This window comes from Scyliorhinus torazame, chromosome 1 (assembly GCF_047496885.1).
Source record: "Scyliorhinus torazame isolate Kashiwa2021f chromosome 1, sScyTor2.1, whole genome shotgun sequence".
Lineage (NCBI taxonomy): Eukaryota > Metazoa > Chordata > Chondrichthyes > Carcharhiniformes > Scyliorhinidae > Scyliorhinus > Scyliorhinus torazame.
The window spans coordinates 145,932,768-145,948,333 of record NC_092707.1 but is presented as its reverse complement, the minus strand read 5'-3'; the positions used below and the strand labels follow the sequence as shown (position 1 = coordinate 145,948,333).

The 15,566-nt window shown below is 46.5% G+C and overlaps 1 protein-coding gene across 3 annotated transcripts in view; it reads right to left on the bottom strand.

The window, feature by feature from the left end:
• The window catches only part of rnf19b (ring finger protein 19B), a 362,883-nt gene that overhangs the window by 41,490 nt on the left and 305,827 nt on the right, over positions 1–15,566 (bottom strand). For all 3 annotated transcript variants that reach the window (XM_072500961.1, XM_072500962.1, XM_072500963.1), the window contains one exon: positions 2,954–3,255. In XM_072500961.1, the coding sequence (XP_072357062.1) occupies positions 2,954–3,255 (302 nt within the window). The remainder of the gene's footprint in view (positions 1–2,953; positions 3,256–15,566) is intronic.

Below are 15,566 nucleotides of genomic sequence, written 5' to 3'. Positions count from 1 at the left end.
ATGCATTGGTTATCATCCTGTCGGTCCTTGCAACATCCTCAAGGGCAGCAATTATATTGTAACTGTTGGAGAGGATCAGTTTCTGTGGATCCTCACATTACTCTGTACACCAGTGGCCACACCAACTCAGTGCTGATGTTGCACCTTACTGAGGTTTGGCCAAGGTCTGGAACATATAAAACAAAAAAGAGTGGCTAAGGTAAATATTGGTCCTTTAGAGGATAAGAAGATTTAATAATGGGTGATGAGGAAATGGCTGAGGAACTGAACAGGTTTTTTGGGTCGGTCTTCACAGTGGAAGACACAAATAACATGCCAGTGACTGATGGAAATGAGGCTATGACAGGTGAGGACCTTGAGAGGATTGTTATCACCAAGGAGGTAATGATGGGCAAGTTAATGGGGCTAAAGGTAGACAAGTCTCCTGGCCCTGATGGAATGCATCCCAGAGTGCTACAAGAGATGGCTAGGGAAATTGCAAATGCACTAGTGATAATTTACCAAAATTCACTAGACTCTGGGGTGGTCCCGGCGGATTGGAAATTAGCAAATGTGACACCACTGTTTAAAAAAGGAGGTAGGCAGAAAGCAGGTAATTATAGGCCAGTGAGCTTAACTTCGGTAGTAGGGAAGATGCTGGAATCTATCATCAAGGAAGAAATAGCGAGGCATCTGGATGGAAATTGTCCCATTGGGCAGACGCAGCATGGGTTCATAAAGGGCAGGTCGTGCCTAACTAATTTAGTGGAATTTTTTGAGGACATTACCAGTGCGGTAGATAACGGGGAGCCAATGGATGTGGTATATCTGGATTTCCAGAAAGCCTTTGACAAGGTGCCACACAAAAGGTTGCTGCATAAGATAAAGATGCATGGCATTAAGGGGAAAGTAGTAGCATGGATAGAGGATTGGTTAATTAATAGAAAGCAAAGAGTGGGGAATAATGGGTGTTTCTCTGGTTGGCAATCAGTAGCTAGTGGCGTCCCTCAGGGATCAGTGTTGGGCCCACAACTGTTCACAATTTACATAGATGATTTGGAGTTGGGGACCAAGGGCAATGTGTCCAAGTTTGCAGACGACACTAAGATAAGTGGTAAAGCAAAAAGTGCAGAGGATACTGGAAGTCTGCAGAGGGATTTGGATAGGCTAAGTGAATGGGCTAGGGTCTGGCAGATGGAATCCAATGTTGACAAATGTGAGGTTATCCATTATGGTAGGAATAACAGCAAAAGGGATTATTATTTAAATGATAAAATATTAAAACATGCTGCTGTGCAGAGAGACCTGGGTGTGCTGGTGCATGAGTCGCAAAATGCTGGTTTACAGGTGCAACAGGTGATTAAGAAGGCAAATGGAATTTTGTCCTTCATTGCTAGAGGGATGGAGTTTAAGACTAGGGAGATTATGCTGCAATTGTATAAGGTGTTAGTGAGGCCACACCTGGAGTAGTGTGTTCAGTTTTGGTCTCCTTACTTGAGAAAGGACGTACTGGCACTGGAGGGTGTGCAGAGGAGATTCACTAGGTTAATCCCAGAGCTGAAGGGGTTGGATTACGAGGAGAGGTTGAGTAGACTGGGACTGTACTCGTTGGAATTTAGAAGGATGAGGGAGGATCTTATAGAAACATATAAAATTATGAAGAGAATAGATAGGATAGATGCGGGCAGGTTGTTTCCACTGGCAGGTGAAAGCAGAACTAGGGGGCATAGCCTCAAAATAAGGGGAAGTAGATTTAGGACTGAGTTTAGGAGGAACTTCTTCACCCAAAGGGTTGTGAATCTATGGAATTTCTTGCCCAGTGAAGCAGTAGAGGCTCCTTCATAAATGTTTTTAAGATAAAGATAGATAGTTTTTTGAAGAATAAAGGTATTAAGGATTATGGTGTTCGGGCCGGAAAGTGGAGCTGAGTCCACAAAAGATCAGCCATGATCTCATTGAATGGTGGAGCAGGCTTGAGGGGCCAGATGGCCTACTCCTGCTTCTTGTTCTTATGTTCTTAAACCACCCAGATATACATTCCTCTCCGTTATGTGTTGGAGCATCTCCAGCTCAATGATCTCGAAGTGAAAGATTGATTGGAGGCGACGACATCTACTGCAGTCTCGCTATCCACAAACTCCCATATCTTGCAGTCCAGACATGCAAGCTATATGTATTTATAGATGAAATGTACTTATATATACTTATTTTCTATTTAACTGCTTCGCTAACAAAACACAATCACTAAACAGAACTAACTACTAAAAAGCAAATTAAATATTTATTCTGCAACTTACTGATGTTGCTGCACACTTTCTGGTAACTATGATGCCACTTTGAGTTTTAGGTCAACCGTTTCCATGTTCTAATAATAATCTTTTGGAAACAAAAACAAACAAAACCTCTCCCTTCATTTTTCCTCATACTCCTGAGTTAATGCACCTTGTTACTGGTTTGCAACTGATGCAATCAACCTTTTGTTATTTAGCCTCGAAAGGTTTTCATGATTTTGTGAATCTATTAGCTTCCCCATCGCCCTTAGCTTTCTTGGTTCCAGTCAGAAAAGTACCAGGTGTTCAAAGCTTTCATCATAATTAGAACTGCTCATTTCTGTCTTAATTCTAGTTACTCCCACGGCTTTTTCTCTGTAAACCCCCTCCCCAAAGCTTTACTCTTTGGATAATTATCCAATTCCCTTTTAAAAGCCACATTTGATTCCGCCTCCACCACATGCTCAGGTAGTGCATTCCAGATCCTATTAATTCACTATTCAGAATAAGTTTCTCCTCACCTCACCTCTTGGTTCTTTTGCCAATCATTTTACAATCGGTGTCCTCTGGTTCATGCCCCTTCTACCAAAGGGAATAGTTTCTCCCTATCTACGCCATGTAGACCCCTCATGATCTTGAATACCTTTATCAATCACACTGCAAATAGCCAGGTTTTAAAAAAAAAAATAGGATCACACACATACCCACAGTCTGGTGCGGGACACCATCGGCAGTCAGGGTCTGAAGCCAAGTACCGACGTAACATAAACTCCTCGTACTTCTCCATCAGCGCCTGGTCATTCAGTATCATACGGATATCATACGGATTCAGCCTTTCTGAGCACTCGGGGCAGCTGATGTTCACACGGCTTTCCGTGATTTCGATGCGCAGGTATTGCCGCAAGCAGTCAAGGCAGGAACGGTGGTGGCATGTCATGATTTCGGGCACATTCTCCTGCGGATGACGCACTAAACAGAGGGGACATTCCAGAAAACCTGATGGCACCTTGGACAAGAAAAATGGATTTAACAGATTAAGAAGTTAGAAAAAGCTTCTACGACTTAACAATGTTCTCAGTTGTTACAAATTCATTATTGTTTCTGCTTGCTTAATTAGTAAATGGTTGGCCAGAGTGGAACGGAGCCAGATCGAGGAAGGCGGCCCTGGGATTTTGGTGTATGATTAGTTTACTGGTTTCAGTCAGAGCAACAAGGGTTGGGGGGGGGGGGGGGGGGGGGGCAGGGTCCCTGTTCCTGTTACCAGTCAGGTAACAGTAAGAAGTCTTATAACACCAGGTTAGAGTCCAACAGGGTTATTTGGAATCACAAGCTTTCGGACTGTAACGCCTTCACCACTCACCTGCTCCGAAAGCTTGTGATTCCAAACAAACCTGTTGGACTTTACCCTGGCGTTGTAAGATTTCTTACTGTGCCCACCCCAGTCCAACGGCGGCATCTCCACATCATGGCAATCAGGTAAGTGATGACTACTGCAAATGTGCACATGGGTGGATAAGTTACAGAGAGCCCAAGGCTTGGCTGTGATTTCCCCTTTTCTCACTGCTCAATGACTCCCAACTCTTTGATTACACATTAAGAATGGCCATTTAAACAATGCAATAGAGTGGAGTGGGAGCTCAAAGAACGGTACTCCTGTAGGAACTAGCTTTTAGGAGAGGAGGGGGAAATTACAGAGGAAAAAAATGGAAGTATAGCTAATGCCGCAAAGTATCTACAGAAACCACACACCTTTTAAGCAAGATTTTCTCAGTTCCATGCAATCCATGTAATCAGTTTGACGTAATCATTAAACAGATTCAAAGAACACTGTACGAGGCAGCTTCATACCTTACAAATGTGTCAATGTGAAGGGATCCACCAAAATTCAAGATTTTATTGAACAATTATTGGGCAAAAAATGTTAGAAATATGAATAAGACTGGTTCACACACCAAAGCAGGAATTACATGCACCACTTCCAGCCACACACTGTCAATTTGTAACTTTAAGTTCAGGTGTCAATCAGCAAGATCATTATAGCTATGACCTCAAGTTCACAAACTATTTCCTAACATTGTGACAAATGATGATGATGGTGGTGACACCAAACATGTAGTAGCATATATTACATTAAAGGCACATGAAGGGATGTTTTGACAGAATTTGGTATGAATTAACATTGCTTTTCAATGCTGTCATACGCAAAGCCAATATGTTTTATGAAGATTATGGTGCTGTACCCAATTAGTTTTTAAGTGTGAGCATGGAAAGATTATTTATTCATAGTAAGTTTAAACTGCTCATGTTAGATATGCATTGTCACTGTACTTACCTTTTACTCAATCATAATAGTTGCCCAGTTAAATAATATCACCCGCTTTCCCAGATAAAAGCGGCAAAAGGTTTTTATTCATCCAAATAATTTTTTTTAAAAAACATATTTTATGTGGCAGGTCTCACTCATCTGCTTGTCAAGTACGAGCTTCATGGGTCTCAATGCTTTTAAAAGCTCCCTCATTCTTTATGATAATCATTCACTGCGTTAATATTTCCTTAATGTTGGCAGCTCTGATGAAGTTACTACAGGTGTTGGACTGTGAATCCTTTTATCTTGATCCTTTTTCTTGCCTCTCACATAATTTGTTCCTAGATCTCTGCCTGTATTATTCCAAAAATTAATCAACAAAAGATGCTCAATTCAGCTAAACTCTCTTCTGTGGATTCCTAATTCCCACCTCTCCACAGTGGCACAGCAGCTTTCTGGATGGACGGACATGGGTATGAAGTAGGGTCACCAGCTCTTGTTGGATGTATTCTGAGAGATTTCAGCACAGTATCTCCTGCCTCCAATTGCCTCAATCCCAGACTCCCAACTGATTGGATAGAAAGTTAAAGTCAATACTGCCTGATAAGCCCCATCCAAAATGAGATCATGGCTGACTGGATAACTTCATTGGCAAACAAAGCAGAGGAACAAACTGATTGGGTGCAGAAGACCGACTATGACGTGACACTTACTTCAGTAACTATTTTAAGAAATTAGGGCAGCTGGCGGCACAGGTGGCAGTATCTGAGAAGATCTGTGGGATCATCTTGAATGAACTTTGATCCCAGTTTTGTTTCAGACTAACAACCTCTGGACACCCGAACCATTGTATCCCTGGGCATAAATCCTGCTCTGCTGTTGCTAACTCCACCTCCTTTCCCAGTCACTGTCACTGTCTCAGACGGTTTAAAATCTTGGCAGGTTGGGAATTCTGCGGCAAGTAACTCACCTCCTGACTCCTCAAAAGCACAAGTCAGGAGTGTGATGGAATATTTCAATGAGTGCAGCTCTCACAGCACCCAAGGAGCTCAACATTATCAAGGACAAAGCAGCCCACTTGATCGGCACCCTATCCACCACCTTAAACATTCACTCCCTCCACTACTGATGCACAGTATTAGCAGTGTGTTACATCTACAAGATGCACTGCAGCACCTCACTAAGGCTCATTTGACAACCCATTCCAAACCTATGACCTCAACCACCTAGAAAGACAAGGGCAGTTGATGCATGGGAACATTACCACCTCCCCACCTCCAAGTTCCCCTCCAGGTCATACATCATCCTCACCTGGAACTATATCACCATCCCTTCTATTACTTGGTCAAAATCCTGGAGCTCACTTCATCACACCACTGTGGGTTTACCTGCACCATACAGACTGCAGCGGTTCAAGAAGGCAGTTCACCACCACCTTCTCAAGGGAAATTAGGGGCGGGTAACAAATGATGGCCAGTTACACCCCAAATCTGTGAAAGAATGTTTTTAAAACACTGCTTAAACTTGAGCTGAGATTTAAACCCTATATCCTGCCCATCATCAAAAAATGCTTACTTCCAAGTTGCCCAGCCTCTCCTGAAAACCTAATAAAAGTCTTCGTCACTTCCACAATTAACTACTAATTAAAATTGATGAGATTAGTATTTCATTTGATTGAGGCATTTAAAATGAGTTAGGGATGCCTACCAATGGCTAAGGAGTCTAGAATGGGGACAGAGGTCGTGTAGCTGGAAAATGTGCTACTCAAATGGTGCCAAAAGAAAGATGTGTCAACTTCTAAGAATGAGTCAGATTGAAGGAGCGAGCGATAAAGGGCTCTTACCAGGCACCTGAGGTTAGGATTACATAAACATAGGCGGATTTGGTTGGATGATCTGTTTCCATGTAGTAATTTCCAAGACAATGACATAATATGATCTCATCACTGATTTACTATTCTTCACCTTGAACAAACTTCAAATTATTTAAATAATCTTCTCTCACACCAAGTCCTGTTTGTCTATTATTGCTAATTCTCATTGATCTATCTCCAATTTAAAATCTTAGAAGCTCTACAGTGCAGGAGGAAGCCATTCGACCCATCGAGTCTGCGCCGACCCTCTGAAAGAACACCCCATCTAGGCCCAATCCCCCACCCTATCCCGCAACCCGAAATAGGGGCAATTTAGCATAGCCATTCCACCTAACCTGAACATCTTTGGACTGTGAGAGGAACCCAGAGCACCCGGAGGAAACCCATGCGGACACGGGAAGAATGTGCAAACTCTGCACAGACAACCATCCGAGGTCAGAACTGAACCCGAGTCTCTGGCGCTGTGAGGCAACATTGCTAACCACTGTGTCGCCCAGCTCTCATAACTTCTCCATGGTCTGAACTCCCCATTATATTTGAAATATATTTCATCCCCATATACCTCATGATCATTCTAATCCTCTGACTTTGGTCTTTTGTGCATTTCCCTTTCTGTGGTCCATCATGAATAAAGAGATTTCAGTTCTATCCTCAAACATTCTCCCCACATCTCTCCATCTTTAAAGCCCTCCTCAAAACCAACCCCGTTGTTGAAACTTTCAGCCACCCCTTCTAACCTTAACCGTTCCTGGTTGATATGTGTATCCTATTCTGGTACACAAAGTGCTTTTGATCATTTCTTTATATTGAAGGCACTTCACTGCAAGTTGTTGGAGCTGCATACACAAATGTTAAAATTAACAAATCTTAAGCTTTGTTCTCTAATATCTGACAAATAGATTCAAGCACAACCTCACTGAAATTAGTTCTTTTCAGAATATCTGATCATTTGAGCTACCTTTTTGGAGGCCTTTTGTTGGTAGATGGTTGAGTAAAGCCTAAAAATTTCAACAAAAACTGCATTTGATGTTTATTCAAAAGATTTTTAAAACCCTGCTATCCATAGAATCCCTACGGTGCAGAAAGAGGCCAGTCGACCCATCGAGTCTACACCCACCCTCTCAATGAGCACCCTACCTAGGCTAATTCCCCCGCCCTACCCTACGTATCCTTGGACATTAAGGAGCAATTTAACGAGACTTCCGGTTGCAGCTATGCCTAGGTAGGTCGCACGTTTGGCAGCTCCCTCCGGGAACGGACTTTTGGGCTCTTCAGAGGGGCCCCAACGGCAATTGTTCGACGGCTTCCAGTGTGGGAAGGTGACAGCAAGGCCCCCCCGACATTATATGGATTGGACCAGGAGTGGAGAGGCTAAAAAAGTGATCCTGGTGCAGTGGAAAGTGCGAGGGAGGAAAAGCAAGATGGCGGCGGGTGGAGACCAAGCAGCGTGGGTGCAGGAGTTTCTTAAATGCTGCTTTGAGGAGTGGAGGACAGAAATGCTGGCGCCAATGAAGGCGGTGATTGAGAAGCTTGTGCAGACCCAGAAGGCCCAAGGGGCGGCGATCCGGGAGGCGCGGCAAAAAGCCTCGGAGAACGAGGACGAGATCTTGGGCCTGGCGGTGAAGGTGGAGGCCCACGAGGCGCTCCACAAGAGGTGGGCGGAAAAATTCGAGGACCTGGAGAATAGGTCGAGGAGGAAGAATCTTCGGATTCTGGGTCTCCCTGAAGGAGTGAAGGGGCCCGATGCCGGGGCATATATGAGCACGATGCTCAATTCGCTGATGGGCCCGGGAGCTTTCTCGATGCCCCTGCAGCTGGATGGGGCTCATCGGGTCCTGGCAAGGAGACCCAAAGCCAACGAGCCGCCAAGGGCTGTAGTGGTGAGGTTCCACCGCTTTGTGGACAGAGAGTGTGTCCTGAGATGGGCCAAAAAAGAGCGGAGCAGCAGGTGGGAGAACACAGAGATCCGAATTTATCAGGACTGGAGTGCAGAGGTGTCGAAGGAGAGGGCTGGTTTCAACCAGGCTAAGCAGGTGCTCCATCGGAAGGGGTTGAAGTTCGGGATGCTGCAGTCAGCGCGATTGTGGGTCAGGTTCCAAGATCGGCACCACTATTTTGAAATGCCTGATGAGGCATGGAACTTTATACAGACTGAAAAGTTGGACTCAAATTGAGGGTTTGTCGTGGGGGGGGGGGGGAGATGTTTACTGTGTTTACCGCGCTTGGGGAATGTTCTTTTTGTTTTCGTGCTGGGTGGGGATGGGTGAATGGATTTGATGTGGGGGCTGTGGGAAAGTGTGGGCGTCGGTGTTGGAGGGGCAGGGCCCCACAGATGAAGAGGGGGGGTGGAGGCCCGGGGATGGGGAGTTGCGGTAAGGCCGCAAAAAGGAGTGCGCTAGAGGGGGCGGGGCCGGTTCAGGAAAGCGCGGGCTTTTTCCCGGGGCGGTGCTGGAGAGGAGCGCACACTGACTGCCAAGGGGTTGGGGGGGGGGATTCTCACACTGAGGGGGTCGATGGAATGGCGGGAGAGGCCGGGGTCAGCAGGAGTCAGCTGACTTATGGGAGTGTCATGGGGGGAGCAAAATGGCTAGATGAGGATCTAGTGGGGAGGGAGGGGGGGGGGGGGGGGGAAACTGGGTTGCTGCTGCATTGGCCAAAGGGCAGCTGGAAGTAGGAGAGGTAGTCGGGGCGGGGGTCCGCCGCCTGGTTGACTGGAGGGTGCGGGAGGCGCGGGCACGTGACTGGCCTAGAAAAGGCTCTGGCGCCTCGATGTGGGACTGTTGGCAGATGAGCAAGTGTGCGGGCGGGTGCGGGGGTGTGTTGAAGGATATTTGGAGGCTAACGACAACGGGGAGGTGCAGGTGGGGGTGGTCTGGGAGGCGTTGAAGGCGGTGGTCAGGGGAGAGCTAATCTCCATTAGGGCCCACAGGGAGAAGAGAGAGGGGAGGGAAAGGGAGAGGTTGGTGGGGGAGATTCTAAGGGTAGACAGGAGGTATGCAGAGGCCCCCGAGGAGGGGCTACTTAGGGAGCGACGGAACCTCCAACAGAATTCGACCTGTTGACCACAGGGAAAGCAGAGGCACAGTGGAGGAAAGTGCAGGGGGCGACGTACGAGTATGGAGAGAAGGCGAGTCGGATGCTGGCACATCAGCTTCGTAAGAGGGAGGCAGCGAGGGAGATTGGTCGAGTTAAGGATAGAAGGGGCAATACGGTGCGGAGTACGGTGAGAATAAACAAGGTATTTAGGAACTTCTATGGGGATCTGTACAGGTCTGAGCCCCGGGGGGGGGGGATGCAACAATTCCTAGATCAGCCGAGGTTCCCGAGGGTGGAGGAGGAGGAGGTGGCTGGTTTGGGGGTGCCAATTGGGCTGGAAGAGCTGGTTATAGGATTGGGGAGCATGCAGGCGGGGAAGGCCCCAGGGCCGGATGGGTTCCCGGTTGAATTCTACAGGAAATACGTGGCCCTGCTGGGCCCGTTGCTAGTGAGGACTTTTAATAAGGCGAGGGAGAGGGGGACCCTGCCCCCGACAACGTTCAGGGCGCTGATTTCTTTGATCTTGAAGCGGGACAAGGATCCATTGCAATGTGGGTCGTATAGACCGATCTCGCTCCTCAATGTTGACGCTAAGTTGCTGGCGAAGGTGCTGGCTACGAGAATTGAGGACTGTGTCCCGGGGGTGATTCATGAGGACCAGACGGGATTTGTGAAGGGTAGGCAGCTAAACACAAATGTGCGGAGGCTCCTCAATGTGATAATGATGCCCTCGGTGGAGGGGGAAGCGGAGGTAGTGGCAGCTATGGACGTGGGGAAGGCCTTTGATCGGGTGGAGTGGGAGTATCTTTGGGAAGTGTTGCGGAGGTTTGGGTTCGGGGAGGGGTTCATCAGTTGGGTCAGGCTGCTATATAGAGCGCTGGTGGCGAGTGTGGCTACGAACCGGCGGAGGTCGGAGTACCTTCGGCTGTACCGGGGACAAGGCAGGCCCTTGTTGTTTGCACTAGCAATTCAGCCGTTGGCCATGGCACTGAGGGAGTCCAGGAAATGGAGGGGACTGGTCCGGGGGGGGGGGGGGGGGGGGGGGGGGGGGGGGGGGGAAAGAGGATCACCGGGTGTCGTTGTATGCCGACCTGTTGTTGTATGTAGCAGATCCAGTGGCGGGGATGGCGGAGGTCCTGCGGATCCTTAGGGAGTTTGGGGGCTTTTCGGGGTATAAACTCAACGTAGGGAAGAGTGAGCTCTTTGTGGTGCATTCAGGGGACCAGGGAAGGGGGATAGACGAGCTACCACTGAAGAGGGCGGAAAGGAGCTTTTGGTACCTCGGGATCCAAGTATCTAGGAGCTGGGGGGCCCTGCACAAGCTCAAATTGACACGGTTGGTGGAGCAGTTGGAGGAGGATTTTAAAAGATGGGACATGCTGCCACTCTCACTAGCGGGTAGGGTGCAGTCGGTCAAAATGACGGTCCTCCCGAGGTTCCTCTTTGTGTTCCAGTGCCTTCCCATTATGATCCCCAAGGCCTTTTTCAAACGGGTAAGCAGGAGCATCATGGGATTTGTGTGGGCGAATAAGACCCCGAGGGTGAAGAGGGTGTTTCTCGAGCGTAGCAGGGACAGGGTGGGGCTGGCGCTGCCGAATGTGTGTGGTTATTATTGGGCAGCCAATGTGGCGATGATCCGTAAGTGGGTAATGGAGGGAGAGGGGGCGGCGTGGAAGAGGCTAGAGATGGCGTCCTGTGTGGGCATGAGCCTGAGGGCGCTGGTGACAGCACCGCTGCCGCTCTCGCCGACAAGGTACACCACGAGTCCGGTGGTGGCGGCGACGCTGAAGATCTGGAGGCAGTGGAGGCAACACGGGCCGAGGTGGGAGCCTCGGTTTGGTCCCCGATTCGGGAGAATCATCGGTTCGTCCCGGGAAGGATGGATGGGGGGTTTCGGAGCTGGCATCGGGCAGGGATTAGAAGAATGGGGGACCTGTTCATCGATGGGACGTTTGCGAGCCTAGGGGCGCTGGAGAAGAAGTTTGGGTTACCCCCAGGAAACGCTTTCAGGTACATGCAAGTGAGGGCGTTTGTGAGGCGGCAGGTGAGGGAATTCCTGCTGGTTCCGGCACGTGGGATTTAGGACAGGGTGATTTCGGGTGTATGGGTTGGAGAAGGCAAGGTTTCGGCGATTTACCAGGAGCTGAAGGAAGAGGAGGAGGCCTCGGTGGAGGAGTTAAAGGGCAAATGGGAGGAGGAGCTTGGGGAGGAGATAGATGAGGGTCTGTGGGCTGATGCCTTGAGTAGGGTTAATTCTTCCTCCTCTTGCGCCAGGCTCAGCCTAATACAGTTCAAAGTTACTCACAGAGCGCATATGACAGGTTTCTTTTGGGGTGGCGTTTGGGTGAAGGTGGAGGGGGTTTTCCCTATTTGTGTTTGTAAATGTTATATGGGGGGTTATTGTATATGGGGGAAATCCAATGTATAATTTCTGATTGTTGTGTTCTTGTTTCTTTCTTTTTGTTGGGGGGGGGGGGGGTTTGTTGAAAATTTGTTGAAAAATTTTAATAAATATATATATATTTTTTTAAAAGGACCAATTTAACATGGCCAATCCACCTAACCTGCATATCTTTGGACTGTGGGAGAAAACTGAAGCTCCCGGAGGAAACCCACGTTAGACACGGGAGAACTTGCAAACCCCACACAGAAAGTCACCCAAGCCTGGATTTGAACCTGGGTCCTTGACGCTGTGAGGCAGTAGTGCCAACCACTGTGCCACCATGCAGCATCATGCTATGATGGCAGTGTTTTTGACTTGGCTTGTCCGTGTGGCGTTTACACATTCTCCCCTTGTCTGCATGGGTCTCACTGCCACAACCCAAAGATGTGCAGAGTAAGTGGATTGGCCACGCTAAATTGCCCCTTAATTGGAAAAAAGTTTTTTTTAAAAGTGTGTGACTTGACTTCGACACCTATTGGACAAGTAGGTTAAGTAGACTTTTCCCAAGGTCAGTCAATGGTTGTTTACATTTATTTTCCTTTGGAATTTAATCTTTTTAATTTTGTTTTGAGTTGGCCTTTGAGCTGTACTTTGTGGTCCTATTGCAAGCAATGCAAATATGCAAGTGTAACTCTTGGCCACTTGTGCATCATGTGAACTCTGACCCACTACCCAGCGGGTCCACTACCCTGAGTCCCACCACCTACTACCAGCCCCACTGGCCCCTACCTCCTGTCGCACCGCCCACTACCTGCTAGTCCCACTTATGCATCATGTAATATGAGACCCGCTACCCAACGGGTCCACTAACCCCCAGTCCCACTGCCCACTTCCTGCCAGTCCCACTTATGCAACATGTAAATGTGACCCACTACCCAACGGGTCCACTACCTGCTAGTCCCTCTTATGCATCATGTGAACTGTGACCCACTACCCAACGGGTCCACTATCTGCCAGACCCACTTATGCATCATGTGAACTGAGACCTGCTATCCATCAGCTCCATTAAATTTATAAAAAAAGAAAAAAAAATGCAAAGTACCCAATTCTTTTTCTTTCCAATTAAGGGGCAATTTAGCGTGGCCAAATCACCTAGCCTGCACATCTTTTGGATTGTGGGGGTGAGACCCACGCAGACACGGGGAGGACGTGCAAATTCCACACGGACAGTGACTCAGAGCCGGGAGCTCCATTGCATTTGATTGACTTTTTTAAAATCTTAGATAAAATGTTTAGTTGAATGTTGGAAAAGCAAGCTTGGAAGAAGTAAAAAAAAAAAGGATGATGTTGTGCTAATGTCACTGGTCTAGTAACCCAGGGGCGCAGGATAATGTTCTAGGGACCGGGGTTCAAAGCCCAACATGACAGCTGTGGAATCCGAATTCAATCAATAAGGAAAACATGGAATATAAACGTAGTGCCTGTGGTGACCATGACAACCATGATCGATTATTGTTGAAACCCATCCCAAATAGCAGCAGAGCTCAAATCCAGACTTTGGCTGCCCTTAGCAAAATACTCAGTTCAAGGGCAATTAAGGATTGGCAACAAATGCTGGCCTTGCCAATGACACCCACATCCCAAGAAAGAATTAAAAATGGAAGGATCCATTAATATCCAGAGCATGACTGGAGCTTTTACTGACACACCGTTTCAATTGTATAATATTCCACCTGGTTGCCCAGTTGGAAACAGCAAAAGATTGTTGTTGAGGACAGCCACAATCTGGATTTAAACTCTGCTGCTATTTGGAAACCAAGCCAGTGCTTTATTGCTGGAGCAATAGGATTACCACACCCTTCCCAAGTTCAACTCAAAAATGTATTTGTGTTCATAAATACAGCATAGTGAATGACCTTTTTCAGCAGTTTAACTTGCATTTGAACCCCTGACTGAATTGTTCAAAACTAAGCTACTAATTGCTGCTTGCTCATTGGTATGGGGCAGAGCAGTGCAATGACCTACCCATTTGCTTTAAACCAATTTCATTAATTTAACTTTCAACACTAGCGATCTTTGGACAACTGGAAAATGCCTGAAAGATCAGCAAATCTATATTTTAACCAAATTAAAATTATGTGGAGACATGCTGGAGAGGATTCAGTAAAGGCCCTCTGAGCAGTTCAACTTCCGAACAGTTTCCTAAATATGTGTGGATTTCATTTATCAAATCCAAGTAAATTTCAAAACTTGTCACTTTGCTGCTCTTCTCCTGATTTTTGTTTACACACAAAAAATGTTACAAAAGAGCTTCAAAATATTACCGTGCAAAAATAAGTCCTTATCATTGCAACCAGGCAACAAATACAAATGGTATAATTCTCCTATAAACCTCTGGTTATGTTATCTGGAATATGCACTCATTCTGACTGACCAATGACACTTTGCATTTCATAAAAATTACAAGTAAGTTGTTGTTTCCTTTGCCTGTCAGACTTGGCATTTTACCTCCATTGCGTTCTGCAGACATATTGCAATGTTTTACCTTGTGCAGTTTAATGATGGTCAGAGCATTTCCCACGTGGTTAACATCTGTGGAGTCATCCTCAGCCAGATCCATTCGGCTTTGGACATCCCATTGATAAAACACTATGCCAACCAAAGTTTTATGTAATAGAAGAGTTAACTGATGTAAAGCCAAATTCAATGGGGTAAGAATGGATATGGGCCAAACAAATTGAAATCAAAAGGTTGGCAGGGAAAATGGTAGCTAAACAATGGGCTAAGAGAATATAGTTTGGGCAAAGTCAAGGCACATTCCCTCAAAAGAGAAATCTAGGGACACTTAGGCACCAAAAAGTGGATTTACACATTAAGGCTGAGCTCCCCTAAATGAATACCAAATCATTAAATTATCACTTTGCACCTGTCTTTCCTAGGAAGAAGATGCTACACAGGCCATGGTGAAAGAGAAGGTAATTCAATCACGAGGAAGGTTTAAAATTGATAAGGAGGAGGGATTCGATAAACTTTTTGTACTTAAGTTGCTAAGGCCCTGGGATTGGGAAGATATACGGAGGGAAGAAAGAGCGGAACGTGCATGGTGATAATCTTCCCATCTTCTCCAGACTCAAGGGTGGTGCCCGGAGACTGGAGAAATGTAAACGTTACACCCTTGTTTACAAAAGAATGTAAAGGTAAACCTAGAAACTCTCAGGCCAGTCAGGTCAACTTTGCTGGTGAGGAAACTTCTACAAACAATAGCTCGGGACAAAATGAATGGTCACATGAACAAATGTGAGTTAATTAAGAAAAGTCAACATGAAAGGGAAAATCATGTTTAATAACTTGCTAGAGTTTTTTGAAAGGGTAACAGAGTTGATGATGCTGTTATGTGGTGTACATGGACGTTCAAAGACATTTGATGCAGAGTTGCACAAAAGACATGTGAGCAAGTTATAGCTCATGGAATAAAAGGGACAGTAGCAACATGGATACAAAATTGGCTGAGTGACAGGAAACAGGGTAGTGGTTAATGAATGTTTCTCAGGCTGGAGGAAGGTTTGTAGTGGAGCTTCTCAAGGGTCAAGGCTGGGACCCTTGCTTTTCTTGATTTTTATTAATGATCTAGATATTGGTGTATGAGGCACAATTTCAAAATTTGTGGATGATACAAAATCTGGAACCATTGTAAGCTGTGAGGTGGATGGTGTAGAATTT